The 16,763-nt window shown below is 38.8% G+C and overlaps 2 protein-coding genes and 1 long non-coding RNA gene across 3 annotated transcripts in view; 2 read left to right on the forward strand and 1 right to left on the reverse strand.

Moving 5' to 3' along the window:
- bco2l (beta-carotene 15, 15-dioxygenase 2, like) overlaps positions 1-398 on the reverse strand; it is a 12,356-nt gene extending 11,958 nt beyond the window's left edge. The window contains exon 1 of the mRNA XM_024275636.2: positions 228-398. The gene's annotated coding sequence lies outside the window, so the exon portion shown is untranslated. The remainder of the gene's footprint in view (positions 1-227) is intronic.
- Positions 399-1,923: 1,525 nt separating this feature from the next.
- ela3l (elastase 3 like) lies at positions 1,924-4,698 on the forward strand. Its single transcript, XM_024274696.2, has 8 exons — positions 1,924-2,004; positions 2,165-2,253; positions 2,446-2,543; positions 2,909-3,037; positions 3,408-3,544; positions 3,966-4,111; positions 4,425-4,577; positions 4,648-4,698. Exons 1-8 carry the CDS (start codon positions 1,965-1,967, stop codon positions 4,663-4,665), a joined length of 810 nt encoding a protein of 269 aa, XP_024130464.1. The 5' UTR covers positions 1,924-1,964; the 3' UTR covers positions 4,666-4,698.
- A 2,938-nt stretch (positions 4,699-7,636) lies between these two features.
- LOC112148875 lies at positions 7,637-12,859 on the forward strand. Its single transcript, XR_002919701.2, has 3 exons — positions 7,637-7,975; positions 8,255-8,333; positions 10,874-12,859. It is a non-coding gene; the product is annotated as an uncharacterized LOC112148875 (long non-coding RNA).
- The last annotated feature ends 3,904 nt before the right edge of the window (positions 12,860-16,763 follow it).

Below are 16,763 nucleotides of genomic sequence, written 5' to 3' on the forward strand. Positions count from 1 at the left end.
AAAAAAGAGGGGGTTCAGGGAGTTTAAATCCTCGCAGCTGGATGCATCCAATCACACATGAGTGCCACAATAATATTTAGATATTTGGCTAAATCTTTTTCATGTGGTTGCAGCAGAAAATGGTTTTGCTCATGCAGTGTTTACTGCCTGAATGTAACAGAAACCAACCACGAGCTCTCCAGTCATTCAGAGTTCAGCTGCTGTTCAGAAAACATTTTGAAGCGTACCTGATACAAACGCTTCAGGGGGTTTCAGGAAGCTGTTCTGTCTGGTTCAGCCATGAGAATCCCACAGAAAGTAGGAGTGTTCCTGTCACAAGGACTGATGGGAAAAGAGTGAGGTAATTCACAAAATTACAATTAAAATGATTAATTATTATCAGGTTTGGTAATTTATTTAGTTTGCTCTCCTTATCATGTGTCATATTAGAGCTTAAATTACTAGAAACTGGTTTCCTACAAGTATACTGATTTTTAGGACAGCGAGTAACTTTAATTACATTTAAGCTAATTGCACATATTTCCTGTGAACAAACTAACAATCAGCAGAGCAGAAATGCATGTGCACTCACACGAGTGCACAAAAGAACACACACACTTTTAAGCATTTTCTTTATGTGTGTGTTGCTGCTGCCTTTCTACTATATTTTCAGAATTTGCTTTTCCCTGAATGCTGTGAATGAGGAGCGTTAAAAAAAAGTGAAAGAAAAACTTTAAATGCAGCTTCAGCTTTTAGGAGTCCTGCACTTTCAGTGCTGAAGCATTCTCTGTGGAATGTGAAGGAAGGCTTGCCATCGTTTTAGGGTCAAAGCTTTTAGATTTATTTCTTTTTTAGATGCTGCAGACTGCTTTGATTGAGAAAAGATTTTTTTCTTTTCTTTCTTCGGGGAGGATTCATTTTGTAAAGGTTGGTTGTTCTATCTCAAAGTCAACACTGAAGACAACAGAACGGCCTTCACGGCATTTGTTTTAAAATCTATCTGTTTGGTGTCTAAGCAGATAAATTGTCCCATCTAGTGGTGAAGCGGAAAATAAAAGGAAAATATTTATAAAGCAGCTTATTGTTTCTCTGGTATCTTTGAAACACTATGTTTTCTGGCATTTTCCCATGAAAGCACCTTGTATTTGTCTGCTAACAGACCACTTGAATTAGTCCCTGACAGATTTACTAGCTGTTCGTGCTGCATCATTTTAGAAGTTTTTTTTTTTCTTCTCCTGAACAGCTGAATCGTGTTTGTGTCATTCATGATTTCCGAACAGCATTGTGACAGACCGGATAAGCATGATTAATGATAAGTTTAGCGAATGAACTGCACAGGAAACGAGAGTTTCAATGCAAAATGTGCTGATTGTCGCATTTATCGCAAAAATGGCCTCACATTCCTGACATAGCACAACTCACTGTTTTACTAGAAGGCTTGCGGTGCTGCTGTAAATGTTTTCTGCACCAGTGAAACCATCTGTTGTTGGGTTTTTTTCGATATTGGTTATATTTTGTAGCACTTCTTAGCTGATTTTTTGGCTTTGAGTTGCAAAGAAAAAAGGTCACTTCCTGGAATCCAGATGTTGAGTTCCCATGCTGTTATGCAAGCTTTTGATTGGAACTTTATCATGAAATGTGTAAAGGTGAGTTAAAGTGCACACAGAATGTAGCCGGGTACACAGGAAGCTCCATGCAACTTCTATTAGATACTTAGATAAGTTATTTATTCATATTAAATTTCTTGACCACAATTCTCTGCTTAACAAATGCATGAATGTCACGGAGAGATCATGAGAAATGTTCTTGAAGCCACACCTGTATGATTCACTGACCTCCGTTTCTATTGGCTCCAATGCGGTTCTAAGGCCGATTGGAGCCAATTGCAAAGTCTGAGGCTGCACTCAGGGAGGGAGTTACCTTGGGTGGAAAGTTTAAAAGAGAAGTCTGTGTCCTGCTGTCTCTTAGCAGAAGCATCAATCAACATGATCCCCATTGTGCTGGCCTCAGTCCTCATTGCTAGTGGTAAGAAGAGCATCTGTTAGATTTTTTTTTTGCTGTTGTTAATGAGTAAACAAAGGATTTGCAATTATTTACTGAGGGAAAGATTCATGAACGCTGGGTTCGGATGTTGGAAATCAGAGGTAGCAATGATGCCCACTAGTGTCTCCTCCTCCTCCTCCAGCCCTTGGGTGCGGCACCCCACCCATTCAACCCCTGACTTCCCGCGTGGTCAACGGAGAGGATGCCAAGCCCCACAGCTGGCCCTGGCAGGTACGCACACATCTGCCAGTGTTTTCTCGTGCACTTTCAGACCCCGTGGCTTCAGCATCTGGTTATTAGATTCAGAGTCGGTGGCTGCTGAAAATCCCCGAAATTGACTTGTTTTCTCCTAAATTTCATTTACAAACTGAAAGCCTCTGAGCCATGCGGCGTGGGCTTTATGCTGTCACCTTCCTGTTCCAGATCTCCCTGCAGTATGAGAGGGATGGAGAATGGAGGCACACTTGTGGGGGAACTCTGATCGCTGCCAACTGGGTGATGACTGCTGCTCATTGCATCAAGTGTGTGGAGCTGAGGACATAAACACAAACATACAAGAGCCACGGCTATGCACTCAACCCCTCTGTGCCTTGTGTAATTGCGTGCAGCGACTCTGTACTTCATTTAATGACTGAATCAAACCCCAAAGGCCCTTGTGACCCTACAAAAAAACCTAGACACGCTTTACATTTCAAAAATTAACATTCAAAATCATAAACACCTCTGTTCCCACACTTTGCCATTCCATTTGTATCCATTTTCGAGGGTCACAGGGGGCTGGAGTTTGCTGCTGCTGTTGCTGGAGAAGAATATCTATCAGGATTTCTTCTTTGGAATTTTTAACTGTATGCTTTCTCTGACTTCAACTGTCTTTTCTCTCCTACAGCTCCGACTTCTCCTACAGAGTGTTTGTGGGCAAACACAATCTGTTGGAGGACGAGGTCGGATCCAAAGCCATTTTTCCAGAGAAGATTGTCGTCCATGAGAACTGGAACTCCTTTTTGGTGGCTTTAGGGTAACAAATACGCTATTGCAAAGAGCACAAACACTGCATTTTTTAAGTCTCTAAAGTGAAATCAAGAAACTTTCATTCTGAAGGAAACTGAAGAAAACCAACAAGCTTCATTGATCAGAAGCATTTCTTCAACCAATTAGACATTTATTACAATTTTGAACAAACCAGCTATTTATCATCAGAACGGAAAGAGCTGTTCTTATTCCAAAAATCTAAATGATCATTTTGTTAACTTATTTGTTTTTTTGGTTTTTTTTTGCTGGCAAACCTGCAAGAACAAGAAAAAGATCAAGTCTCACGCTGGCCTCCATTGTTCCAAAGACATGATGTAAATGACCGATCTCATTTTATCTGCTCCACTTTCTTCCAGTAACGACATTGCCCTGATTAAACTGTCCGAGCCTGTGACTTTGAGTGATCATGTGCAGCTGGCATGTATTCCACCTGCTGAGACTGTGCTGTCCAACCTCTACCCCTGCTACATCACTGGATGGGGCAGGCTGTACAGTAAGTACGGGGCTGCTTTCTACAGCTGTCAGGTGTTAGTCGCGGGACTAGCTTTCATCTGCAGTCTCTGGACTGAAAATAAAAGTCAACTGGACAACAAAAGGAGCAACAGCAGGAAAGCTGAATTTCTGTAAAGGTGACAAATAAAATATTCACATAGAATCTGAAGAGCCTGTCAGATAAAACATGACAGCAGGTTGGTCAAAGGTGGCAGAAACTGGAGGAATGGTACATTTGATGATGAATAGTAAGCCATTTTCTCGATGCACTTTATAGTAGTAGGAGTAGGTTTCTATTTAGAAAAAGTAGCCTCACAAAAACATAAAAACCTATCTAAGGCTTTAGAAACGACGCTGTAAAACAGCTTTGACATCAAACGGTCGGTATGAACGACGGCAATGACTCAACCTGTGTGTTTTAGCTGGAGGCCCCATTGCTGATAACCTGCAGCAGGCTTTGATGCCCGTGGCCGACCACGCCACCTGCTCCCAGCCCGACTGGTGGGGTTTCATTGTCAGGACCAACATGGTGTGCGCCGGCGGTGATGGAATCGTGGCTGGATGCAATGTAAGTGTGTACTTCTGTGCTGAAGGAAGAATGAGGCTATTTCTCCAGTCAGCGGTTCTCTCTCCTCTAAGACGCCTGATCAATGTCTTATTGTTGTTTGTACTTTTTTACAAGTTATACCGTTGGGTTTAGTTGCAAATTTAAGTTTAGGTGAATTCAATGTTTTATTCAAGGAATCAGAAGCTTTTTTGTTCAAATAAAGCCAGATTTAATCCATCAGAAAAGGAAAACGTCACCACTAAAACCCTGTTGGCTATCTCTGATTTTCCAAATGAAGCCTTGTATACCGTAAACCCTCCTCCTCTCTGTCCAGGGTGACTCAGGCGGCCCGCTGAACTGTCAAAATGCTCAGGGTGTCTGGGAGGTGCACGGCATTGCTAGCTTTGTGTCCGGTCTTGGCTGCAACTTTGAGAAGAAGCCAACCGTCTTCACCAGAGTCTCTGCTTTCAATGGCTGGATCGACCAGGTAAAAGACCCACAGAATTCACACTGTTTCAACTATAAACAGCATAACTTTTCTCTTTTTTTCCTTGCAGGTTATGATAAATAACTGAAAAACTGAATAAATATGCCCAGAAAACCACAAATATCTTGTGTATGACGTTATTGTTTCCGTTCGTGTCAGATTACACTTTATGGCAATTCTCTTTGACGTGAACATTTTTGAGATTTCTGTCAAATCAGTGCGACTGATTTAGCTTTTCTCAGGATGAAGCACTTAAACAACATCAACAACTGTCCAGCAGGTGTCATCAAACACTCATTTTAAAGAATTGTTTCTGACAGATAAAAGACAATATGTGGAAAACCTATTTAAAATGTTAAAAATATGTCAAATATCACCAAGTTGCAAGCCAAAAAAAATCTACAAGACCAGAATAACAACATGTTTCTATGGTCGCCCTCTCATACGATGACACTGAAGTGGGATTTGTGGAACCCCCTAATATTAGCTGCTAAGCTCCTTGCCATGGTTTGGAAATGAAGGTCAGCAGGAGAAGGTTGAGGTAAATGTTTTTTGGCTTTTCCTCTCACCTCTCTGTGAACGTATATAAATCCAGGTATGGGTGCATTTAAAAACCGGTATTGCTTCTTGAATGGATGTGTGCAAGGGGGGATTTTTCTGTGAATCCAAGCAATAACGTCTGGGTGTGCATGTTAGCATTTGTATTTATGGTCAAACTGAGGGAGATGGACTGCGACACAGAGTGTTTGTGTGTGTCCCTTACATTTTTCAGCTATATGAGCTCATGTGATGACTCACACACCCAAAGGAACTTTTTCTGGAACATCTGCCTGTGGCCTGTGATGACTGCACCATCAAGCGCTGCTTCTTCACTAAAATCCCTTTACTTTTATGTCAAGGTGTATATTTCAGTACAATACTATAGCTCTATAAAATAGGATTATGCCAAAATAGGTAACCAAAACAAAATAATATTAAGAATGTGATTTATTCTAGCTGGACAGTAATAGATGGACTCACTTATAAAATAATTATTTTATTGTAAAATCCAATAAGATGGATGCAGTGGCTAGAAATAATACATGATAACAGATATTCATTAAAATTTAAAACACAATAAACCATAACAGCAGATATCACTCGTGTTATTTGGAGTTTAATTGCATCTGTTGCTCATTTAGAGCTGCATTTAATTACATTTATTAAGTTTCTACATCACTGGCAGTTATTACATTGTCAGCCAGCACATTCATATTTAATCCAAACGATTCAGCCCTGGAACATGAACAGCAGTGAATGTGCCTCTTTGATTGATCTGCTGGACATGTTCCAGAGCAGAAACCTTTGTCTGAAACTGGTGGTGAGGAAGAGCGTGGGGCCTAAAAGAAGGCTTTGTCTTTGACCCCCTCCTTTCTCTCTGTCATGCAATCACACACACACACAAACGGGCAGCAGAGTTCTCCACCCCGTGCTGCTGCTGAATACTAATGAGGAGACGTTGGGGCAACAAGTACGCAACAGCTATTCAGCTGTGTGTTGTTTTTTTTTGTTTTGCTTCGAGGAGAAAAGCTGCTTTATATTGAATCAGTGATTGCACAAGTGATGTTTATCGTTAAACTCAATGGTTTCGTAAGATTTATTAGAAAATATGTAATCAGTAAAAGTGTTTTAGACTCATATGAAAAACTTTAAAAGTTTATGAAAAACAACTTAACCAACATATTTAAAATTACTGTGTTTTTCTGTGCACTTGTGAATGTTTGCTTAATGTCACTGAAACCTAAAACAGGTAATAAGAAAACTGTATTTTTTAAATGGGGGTTCAAAGTGGTTTAATGGGAAACATAAGTAATGTAACTCGTATTACGTTGAAATTATCATTTGGGTCCTGTTTGAAAAAAGAAGAAAAAAATGAAGAAAACTTTATTGACACTGACGTTCCACACATTTAAAATAGGTCAAATTGGTCAGATGTTCTAACTTTTGGTGAATATTAGTTTGATTTGTTTTCAACTATATTTTCTTGGTACTACTTATTTTCTGGTTTAAGTTTTTGTGCTTTTTTTATGTCACAATTTGACCTTGTTTCATTTGTTTCAGTGGTGTTCATAATTATAGTGTGTGCATTTTATAGTTTTTTCAGTTGGTGCTTGTCAGGTCATCTGCTTTGGTGGTTAGGCGCTAGATCTCATGCATGATAGGGAAAGGCTCTGACCACAGATGAGCTTATAGATGCCGGTAATGGCTGGCGGTCAGGCTAAAAGCATTATTCTGGAGAGACAATCATCCATAAATTTAAAGGCAAAAATATTCTTGTGATTGGCCGAGAAGAAATTGTGAGAATTATCCTGCTGGTTCAAAGCAAAGGACTAATTGGTTAACTAACAACCTACATTGTGGATGGATGTGAGGTAGATCAATTTTTTTGAAGTTGCACCAAAGTTTCACTCATAAAATTGTTTAAATTGGCAGTACAAGGACAGTCTTCAGCATTTTTGGATCCTATGCACACCATCAACACCATATAATGAATAAATAAAGCTGTTTATTATTTCAAAGTATAATCACAAACATAATCAATACCACACAACTGTCTGCATAAACTAAATGAACCATTGGAGGAGTGGATGACAGTGAAACATAATTCAGTTGTTTACAGACCCTCTCTTAGATATGTAAACACCATAAATAAATTCAGATTGCCACTATTTTCATACTTGATGTGACTTAAGGTCACAGAGCTCACTATAATGTAGCCACTATATATTAAATTAAATAACCCATATCTGAAATTGTCATGAAAACTATCATAAAAGTCAGATTCACAGAGTTTTACGTTTGCACTCAAACGTTTGTTCTGGATTTGAAGCTGAAAGACATCTTTTGTTGTTTTGCAAAGAGGCTTTGAAGGAAAGCTCTCCCTCAGTCTGTGTTTATTGCTGTTTTATTTTTAGCAGCTCATCTTCCTCCTCTGCGCGTCTTTCATTGTAGCGCTGCTTCCACAGCAGTGAAGGAGACAGCCCCGGAGAGGATTTTCCAACGAGTGCGGAGGTTTAAATAGATGCTCGGTAATGTGGTGGCTGGAGGAGGGACACACTGGAGGGGTGGGGTGGGGGGGTGGATGAGCAGGGCTGGGCGGGACGGTGAACAGCCACAGCGAGAGCAGCATCTCCACTCTGCCGGCCTGTCACCCGAGCACCGCACAGGACCTGATCACAAGCCCAAAAAGTGATGGAAGAGTCAGCCAAAGTGAAGGGAGCGTCTCCAAGGACAAAGCCTCCACTCCCTGTGAAAACAAGTGTTTACTAATGTTATTTTTAACGTTCATTTAGGAGGTGGGTGATAAAAGGAATACAAAGTTCAAACTCTTGGGGACCAGACGGGAGACACACAAGGAGGTAAGCAGCTGTATTTGTGTTTCTTCGAGGGGATCGGACACATGAGAGGGACGGTGCACTTTACTGTAAGCTGATGCATTATGCACGGAGACTTTCTATGTCTGAGCGCATGCCCTGTCACTGAGTGCTGCATTCCATGCATTTGCATTATTTGCATGCACAGGCCACACAATGGGCCAGAACAGGGACACCATTGACAAGCAATCTTACAGGCATGTTGAACTGGAGCCGTGCACATCTCTAGTTTTAGACTTTAAGCTTCTCTGTTTGCTTTAACAGACATGGATCACAGCCATTACATAAGACTGGACTCCCTCTTGTGTTAACTCTGGCCTCAGGGAGTGTTTACTTTTTGAGGGTGAGTAACATTCTGAAAACTGTGAAATTGACCTGCAACAAACGATCTTAGTTATTAAACTTGGATGATTTTGAGTATCTAGACCAAATCCTTTTTTTTTAACCTAAACTTTCCCTTCTTTCTATAGGACTTTCTAAAAGTACAAGAACATGTATGCAAGTTGTAAAAAACTGCTCACATGTGAATCTACTTACCCTGTTTTGCATCAGATATTGTCACTGTGCACAAATAGTTGCTCCATTTCCTTTGTTCTCTGTCTTTGCGATCTATAACCCCACAGTTTCTTCCCTTATTTCATTTACACTTGAAGTAAGAAGAGAAATGGGGTCACCTGGCTTTGGATGTCAGAGGTTTTGCCTGATATGTAGCAGTGTCACAAGAGAGACTTTATCAACAGTAACCACAGTGAGAGATCATAAAGCCTACAGTCCTCACACTGGCGTCCTGGGAGCAACTGTCTCCCACAAGCATGAACCAACTTCAAGATTGGAGAGCAGATCAAATGCATCACTGCCAACTACCCCAGCTAAGCCATCCATCTTTGTTTGGCTTTGTCAAAAAAAGTCCACAAAGGCATAAATAACTTCGGAATGAGTTCTCAACCATAGGGAAGTGGTTGGATTGCTATAGTATGGCTTCCAGATAAGGAGAGAAGGAAATATGTGGTCTTGTTCAGAATGGATTAGAGGGAAGGGAGAGTGGCAAAGAAGAAAGGAGATGAGCTTAGATTCCCTCTGATAAGATCTGAGTAAGAGAAAGTTTTCACTTCCCATCTTGAGGAATTACTGTCATCATTTGCTCATGAGGGGTCAACTCCTTTTTAAAATGAGTCACAAACCATCTTTATTCCCCCATGTTTGCCCGACACAAATTTGCTGCCAATGGGAATTCAGAAGACTTGGACCAAAAGCTCAGTGGCATCTCTTTTATTAATCTAATGACCGTCTTATTCGTCTCACAATATAGGGAGGAAAATTAGGAAGAAATGTATTACATTTGTGCCAAAAATATGCTTATGTGTTTTTAGTTGACTGTCCATGTATTATTTCTATGTCCTTGACACCATGCTCTATAGGTTGCAGATAACTCTTTTCTGTACAAATCCTCCAGTATTCTGAAAACATTTAATGTGTATTTGTCCTGTTAAATCCAGTGTATTTAAAGATGGAGCAGTAATTTAAGTCTTTCAAAATAAGACTTAAAAATTATTTTGTTGTAGCTGAACACATTTTGGGCTGCTTCATTTTAAGGGCCTATATCACAAAAAAATAAAAATAAATAAAATAAAATAAAAATCAACTTTTTGAGCCTTTAAGTGTATTTCGATTACATTAGAGTATTATTTCTTCACAAAACAAATAAAAAAAGTGGTATTTTGATCCATTCACGGTTCTTCGAGCATTCCTCTAAATCAGGGGTGTCAATCATATGGCCCACGGCCCGTATCCAGAAGATTTAATCCAGCCCAGTCATGAAGACAAAGACATAACAATGTTGAAATAAAAAAGCAAGTTTCTAGCCCATTCCTGTGGCGAGTTATGGTAGAAATTACCGCAATGCGCAATGTTGCCACCAGGGGAAGCAAAGCAAAAGCTATAGCGGCACAAGAAGAGATCAAGAAAAAAACATAATCAGCAATGTAATAATACGTGATTAAGCTACTAGGTTGGTTGAGGCATTTTTTCCAGCAGAAAAAAACCAAAACAAAACTAAATGATAGCAAGTTGACCGTAGGTTAGCTTGCTATTATGTTACTAAAAAGTATTTGGTCCCCACATTGTAATATCACAAAGTGGGGAACAGCCCCTTCTAAGATTCTGTGCTGCCAGCACCGCCCCGAAACCAACACAAACACTCACTTTCTCCGCTGAGCTTGAGGTGATCGCATCAATCCTGGCAGGAAGTTATGCCAAGACACACGAGAAAATCCGGTCAATTTTTAAGGTATAACTAATTTTCTCAATAAAATATCCCAATTGACAAATACGATAATATTTTTTAAACAGAAAATAAACACACACTGAGACTTACACAAACATACACAGATCAACGTAGTGATCTGTGCAAGATGGACGATGTCAAATTAATTGTAGAAGCTCTAAACAACCACAGCTGAGCAGAACCGCCTGTCGGCCGTCACGAAGTGAAGGCGAAGCGGATACACTGCTCACTCAGCTCACACACCGTTTCGCTTCTGCGTCTGGTGTGAACCCGGCTTTGAGATCAAGGGATCTTCCTTCCGGGTAGGAAACGGAATTCCAAAAAATAACTAATCTTACTTAAAAAAAATTTCTTTATTGTCCCAAAGGTAATATATTATCACATATACATTTTATTCTGAAAGGCTTCAGTATAGCATGATAAAGGCCCTTTAAAGGAGCTGTGAAATGAAGCAGCTCATATTGAGAAAATAATCTGGACTGAGCTGATCTCATCAGAGACCCCACCGTGTCCAGGCGAAAGGGGGGTTAACTGACTGTGTGGCGTAGGCATGTGTGCATGCGGGAACACTAAACTGACAGTTTCATTTCTCTTTTCAGCAAGAAGCTGCAAAATTCAGGAAAGTCGTCACGGTTGGGAGCGCACGTCAGACCCGCGTTTGAAGTCTGATGTGGCCACTCCGGACGCCACTGCCCAATCAAGCATGGAGCATGATCTGAGGATGGGTCTGTCGTTTTGGGCCATTGCAGCCATTGTTTGTAACTCAGTGGTTGGCGTCCTCATCCTCGTCTTGTTTGTGATCCTCTATAAAGCCTGCAAGGTGCCTTCCCACCAAGATAAAGTGCCAGCTTTCATCCCGAGGCTGGATCAGAAGAAGGCTGAACAGAAGCACATGCTGGCTGCAGCTTGATTAAGAATTGATCATGTGAACCTTATGTTTTGGCAAAATCTGACTAAGCTAATCTACTGGAATTGAAGAATTTGGAGGGAAAGCTGAGCGAGCACCTGCTTTGAATAGTTATTATTATGTTAACACCTGTGCAGTGCTTGGGGGAGTTCTGGAGACAGACGAAAACGTGTAAAAATGATGAAGACATCTTGATAAACTCGACAACACAGAGGCACTGCAAATACAACCACAAACCAGTAAACTAAGTGCATCAAGATTTGTAGCAAGACCAACCACAACAACCATGCCCAATCCTCTTATCTCTGCTGTGCGTCGCTGGGACTGTCCATCTGTCAGTCTCTTTGGCTCGCAGCACATGATCTCCTCCCCTGCTCCACACTTTTTCATCCCTTCATGTTTGACAGCTGGCTTTTTATGAGGGGGAAACAAAGAGTTTAAGTAAGTGGGATGCAGAAGTCCTAGTGGGGAAAGCTTCCGTTTAGTCACTGCTAAATGATGAAAAATTGAAACGTTAACTTCAAAGCTGGTGAACAGTTAGCATTATTTTTTGCTCTTACCAGTGATTCCACTAAGTACAGCAAGAACACAGCAGGCTGGAAGAAGCAGGAGTCCAAATTAAGACAGATGGAGATAGTAATTTTTTTTAAGTGCAAGTGATAATAAAAGAAAAAAAGAAGATAAACTTTAATGTATTGTTGACACAGAAGGGAACACCCATTCTGCTCCAAATACATTCAAAAAATACAACTTCAATATTTTTGGTGTGCCTCTGTTTTATCCTTTCACCTTAAATAAAGGCCAAATTATGGATCTATAATTAAATAACTGGTAAAAAAAAATATCTGTCGTCACACTTCCAAGTGCTTTTTGTGTTTTTTGTAGTGAAATTTCTGCTGTGTTTACAAAAAAAGAGCAAAACATGAAGTGAAATATGTCTTTGCTATGTGAGGCAGAAGCTAACTTGTAAACCATAAAGGGCAATGTGTTTGAGTTTTTAATTACCAAAGAAGTATATGTGTAGAAATCTTGTTTCAGTAACAGTTCCTGTCTGTTCATGACTTTATCTTTGGAGCAGCTACTGCTTTTTACCTAAAGCCTGGTTGCATCATTGTGCACAGCCATAATGAAGTAATGAACAAACCAGATTTGTTTATATTGTTAGTTAAATTATTATTATTTTTTGTAAAAAAGCTGGTCATTTTGAATATGTGACTTTCCCTTTTCATATGAGCTGAATTAAGAGACTCTAACAGACCAAATAGCAACTGTTTCCAGCAGTTCTTCATTTGCATTGTTGTTCTGCTTTGTCTTGGCACAGTTTTTACTAGTAAAGTCAGGCAATAAACTCGTTACTAATGACGTCCGATGTTAATGTTGCCCTTTCTGTGTGTGTTGAGCTAATCAATACCGGGCACACTGACTGCTGCTGCTGTGACCCACTTCCTGTTTGTTAATCTGCCACAAGCGCTGTAATCCTTATCTTGTAACTAGATTCCAACATGAGTATGTTGTAACAACCGTAGTGTAATCTTCCCAGGACTGTGCTGACTTTCTCCAGTATGTGGAAAAAGGTAGTTCTGCATTACTTTTATTTGATATTTTGAAAGAGAAAGGCAAAAAGTGCAGCAAAAATAAAACTTTATCAGTTTCTTTACACTTGTTGGTGAAACATTTATATCCAGTCTTTGTGTTTTATTCATTTATTAACTTTCCTCTCAGTGAAAATTGCCTTGAACTGAATTGCTAACATTTTTAAATGCATTTAATGAGATCTCCTTTTCTAGTTCATGAATAAATAAAATACTCCTTACTGATGTGAGTATAAACACAATATGAAGCATAAATAATATTTTTTTTTTTGGAATAAAGTACAATGGGGAAAAAAAAGTATTTAGTCAGCCACCACTTGTGCAAGTTCTCCCACTTAATTAGAAGAGGGAGGTCTGTTATTATCATCACAGGTATACCTCAACTATGAGAGAAAAAATGAGCAAAAAAAATCCAGAAAAATCATATTGTCTGATTTTTTACAAATGTATTTGTAAATTATGGTGGAAAATAAATATTTAGTCAATAACAAAAGTTCAACTAAATATTTAGTTATTTACCCATTGTTGGCAATGACAGCAGTCAAATGTTTTTTTAACTCTTATAAAGGTTTTCACAAACTCTTGCTGGTATTTTGGCCAATTCCTCCAGACAGATCTCCTCTAGAGCAGTGATGTTTTGGGGCTGTTGCTGGGCAACATGTACTTTCAACTCCCTCCAAAGATTTTCTGTGGGGTTGAAATCTGGAGACTGACTAGGCCACTCCAGAACCTTGAAATGCTTGTTACAAAGTCATTCTTTCATTACCTGGGCAGTGTGTTTGGGATGTTGTCATGCTGAAAGACCCAACCATGTTTTATCTTCAATGCCCTTGCTGATGGAAGGAGGTTTTCACTTTCAGGTTTTCATTATTTTCTTCACACTGATCAGTTGTCCTCTTCCCTTTGCTGAAAAACAGCCTCAAAACATTATGCTTCCACCCCCATGCTTTACGGTAGATATGGTGTTCTTTGGATGCAACTCACCACTCTTTCTCCTCCAAACGTGACGAGTAGAGTTCTTACCAAAAAGTTGTATTTTGGTTTGATCTGACCATAGGACATCCTCCCAGTCCTCTTCTGGATCATCCAAATGCTCACTAGCAAACTTCAGACGGGCTTGCACATGTACTGGCTTTAACAGGGGGACACGTCTGGCACTGCAGGGTTTGAGTCCCTGGTGGCGTAGTGTGTTACTGATGGTAGTCTTTGTTTCTGGAGTCCTTAGACAGCTCCTTGTATTTGGCCAAAGTGGAGTTTGGAGTGTGACTGTTTGAGGTTGTGGACAGGTGTCTTTTATATAGATAATGAGTTCAAACAGGTGTCACTAATACAGGTAACGATTGGAGGACAGATGATCCTCTTACAGAGGAAGTTACAGGTCTGTGAGAGATAGAAATCATGCTTGTTTTCGGTGAACAAATATTTAATTTCCACTATAATTTGCAAATAAATTATTTAAAAATCAGACAATCTGATTTTCTAGGTTTTTTTTCTCTTTTTGTCTGCTGTAGTTGTGATGAGAATTACAGGCTTCTCTCATCTTTGTGAGTGGGAGAACTTGCACAAAACGTGGCTGAATAAATACTTTTTTGCCCCACTGTACATGTGTTTTCCAGATCTAGAAGTAATGTTTCTGGTTTAAAAACAGGCATTTTTTTTCTTTTTTTGCATTTGTTAATTTTCTCTGCTTCTATTATTCAGCTTAACTTTGAAACAGAGATTTTCACATCTTCAGCCACAAGTAAAAATATGACTCTGTGTTTGTGTGGTTGAATTTGTGTTAGAAAGAAGTAAAATAAGTGTCTAGCTTAGTTTTATCCATTTTTTAATAAAGTTGTTAAATGCATAATGGTAAGGACAGCCAAATGATTAGATAATTTATTGAGATGTGATTTTCTTCTTTTTTTTATTTTTATTTTTTTTTACTGCAGCTAAAGACTAACCCAGCTCCGTGGACCTGCAGTTTTACCCCAAAGTGATTTAGGTCAGCCACAGAAAATCATGAAATAAATCTTTGTTTGTGAAGACAGGTCTGCTTGGACTTGAAGGAATTCTTTATGGATTCAGTTTGTCAATAAACAACAACATTACTTTTGGATCAATCTGCTTTCTTGATCTCTGCACTTCCACACTTTCTCCGTATATAATCTGAACATAACCTCTAAACTCTGTGGAACTTTATTTCAGAGAACATTCTGCACAGCAGCAAATTCTCCTTGCATTTCAGCACTGATGCAGGAAAAGCTCTCATGTCATTGCATAACACAGAGAGCATATATTGCAAATAGAGATTACTAATAAATGTTTGAGTGACGAGTAATCTGCAGCTCCATCTGCACCGCTGGAGGGTTGCATAACCCTTGTCAGGTTGTACATCAATCATCAGTGATATTTGTGGCTTTGCATGTTGTCACTGAGGGATCAACATGTCGGAAAATAAAACCAAATGTATTTTTTATCCTAAAAAACAGACAGCATTAGTGGCTTCCTTGTTATTTGACTCAATGTGATTGTCAATGACACATCAGTGTCACTTTATGGTTTTAGATTTATGCATGTAACCAACATAATGGATCGTATTTACGTCTTCCTGACTGTTCTATGATAATATGAATAATTTATGACAAAATGCTGATCAGATGTAATCATGTTTTCACAGCTGGACTTCAGTCACCAAACTTACATCTACATGCATGCAAACATCACATCCCTTTTGATAGCCTTGCAACCCTGATATTGAAATAACAGCGGCACAGCCCTCCTTGCTCAGCAGGAATTTTTTTGTCAACAGACTTTTAATTAAGGAATGAAACAAGCTGAGATGATGTGTTGATGACAAACTCATCAGTATGCAAGACGTGCCAAAAACTACGGAAGGTGTTGACTACAGTGGAAAAAAGACAAAGAGCCTTATTCTACGTAATTTGAAAAATGTAATAGTAATTTGAAAATAAATACAGTTAAATAAACAGCAAGACTCAACATTTTTCAAAATCTGTAAATAATTTAGTATGAGTTTGAACCTTGAGCTGATTGGATGTAGCAGAATGAAGTGCATATACCTTGAACCTACATCATTTATGTTTCTATTATATTTATTTTTATGTCAAATTTCTTTTTTCATAGTCAATGTCACACTGCCACCTGCTGGTTGAGTCTGCAAAAGGTTCTTTTTCATACTTGAACAAGCTAAAAAGCCGAAAACTCTCACATTCCTGAGCAGCAAATATGTCACTGCTGCCCTCTGCTGGTATAATTAAGTATTGACAAAATTCACAGATTCATTAACAACATAATAATAATAAATAATAAAAACCGTTTTTTTAATGTATTTTCAGAATGTTTTTTTTAATGTTTAAAGTTCCCAATATTTGATAAAGTGAACTTGAAGGAAATTATTGTGGAGGACCAATTTAGTTAAATCCGCCAATGTTCTCCTAAAATACTCTATGAGATCATTCATTCTCCTTTACCTTTAAATACCGGTTAACACAAATAAAGAATGTTGAGTCTTGGCCGCAGGATGAAGCTGACTTGCCAATGCAAACACATTTGTTTTTCCCATTTAAGACTCTTGTTTGTTCAGGTGCTGCCTTCTGCTTGAGAAAATCTAAGATCTGATTTTAAAAATAGCCTTTGGTACACATGTAGTGTAGCCCATTGCTTTGCCATCAATGTGTTTGACCTACTTGAATAATGAAAAAGGACAAATGCATTTTTAAATATAAAAAATGTTGGTCATTTTCTTCCTAGATGACATGTATTCTCATTTCCTATATGAAATATTTCCAAATAATTTTGCTTTAATTAAAACAGTGAATATACATTTCAATATACTTTTTTTTTTAATTAGACAATTTTTAAAGTGATGTAATGTTGTTTTTTTGCATATTGTTTTCAGTTGAACACAATTTATGTTGTTTTTTTGTTTGTTTTTTTTCCTGTTTTTTTTATTTAGTTTAAATAACCTGGTCCCTTTTTAACGAGCCC

The sequence above is a fragment of the Oryzias melastigma genome, linkage group LG9 (assembly GCF_002922805.2).
Source record: "Oryzias melastigma strain HK-1 linkage group LG9, ASM292280v2, whole genome shotgun sequence".
Lineage (NCBI taxonomy): Eukaryota > Metazoa > Chordata > Actinopteri > Beloniformes > Adrianichthyidae > Oryzias > Oryzias melastigma.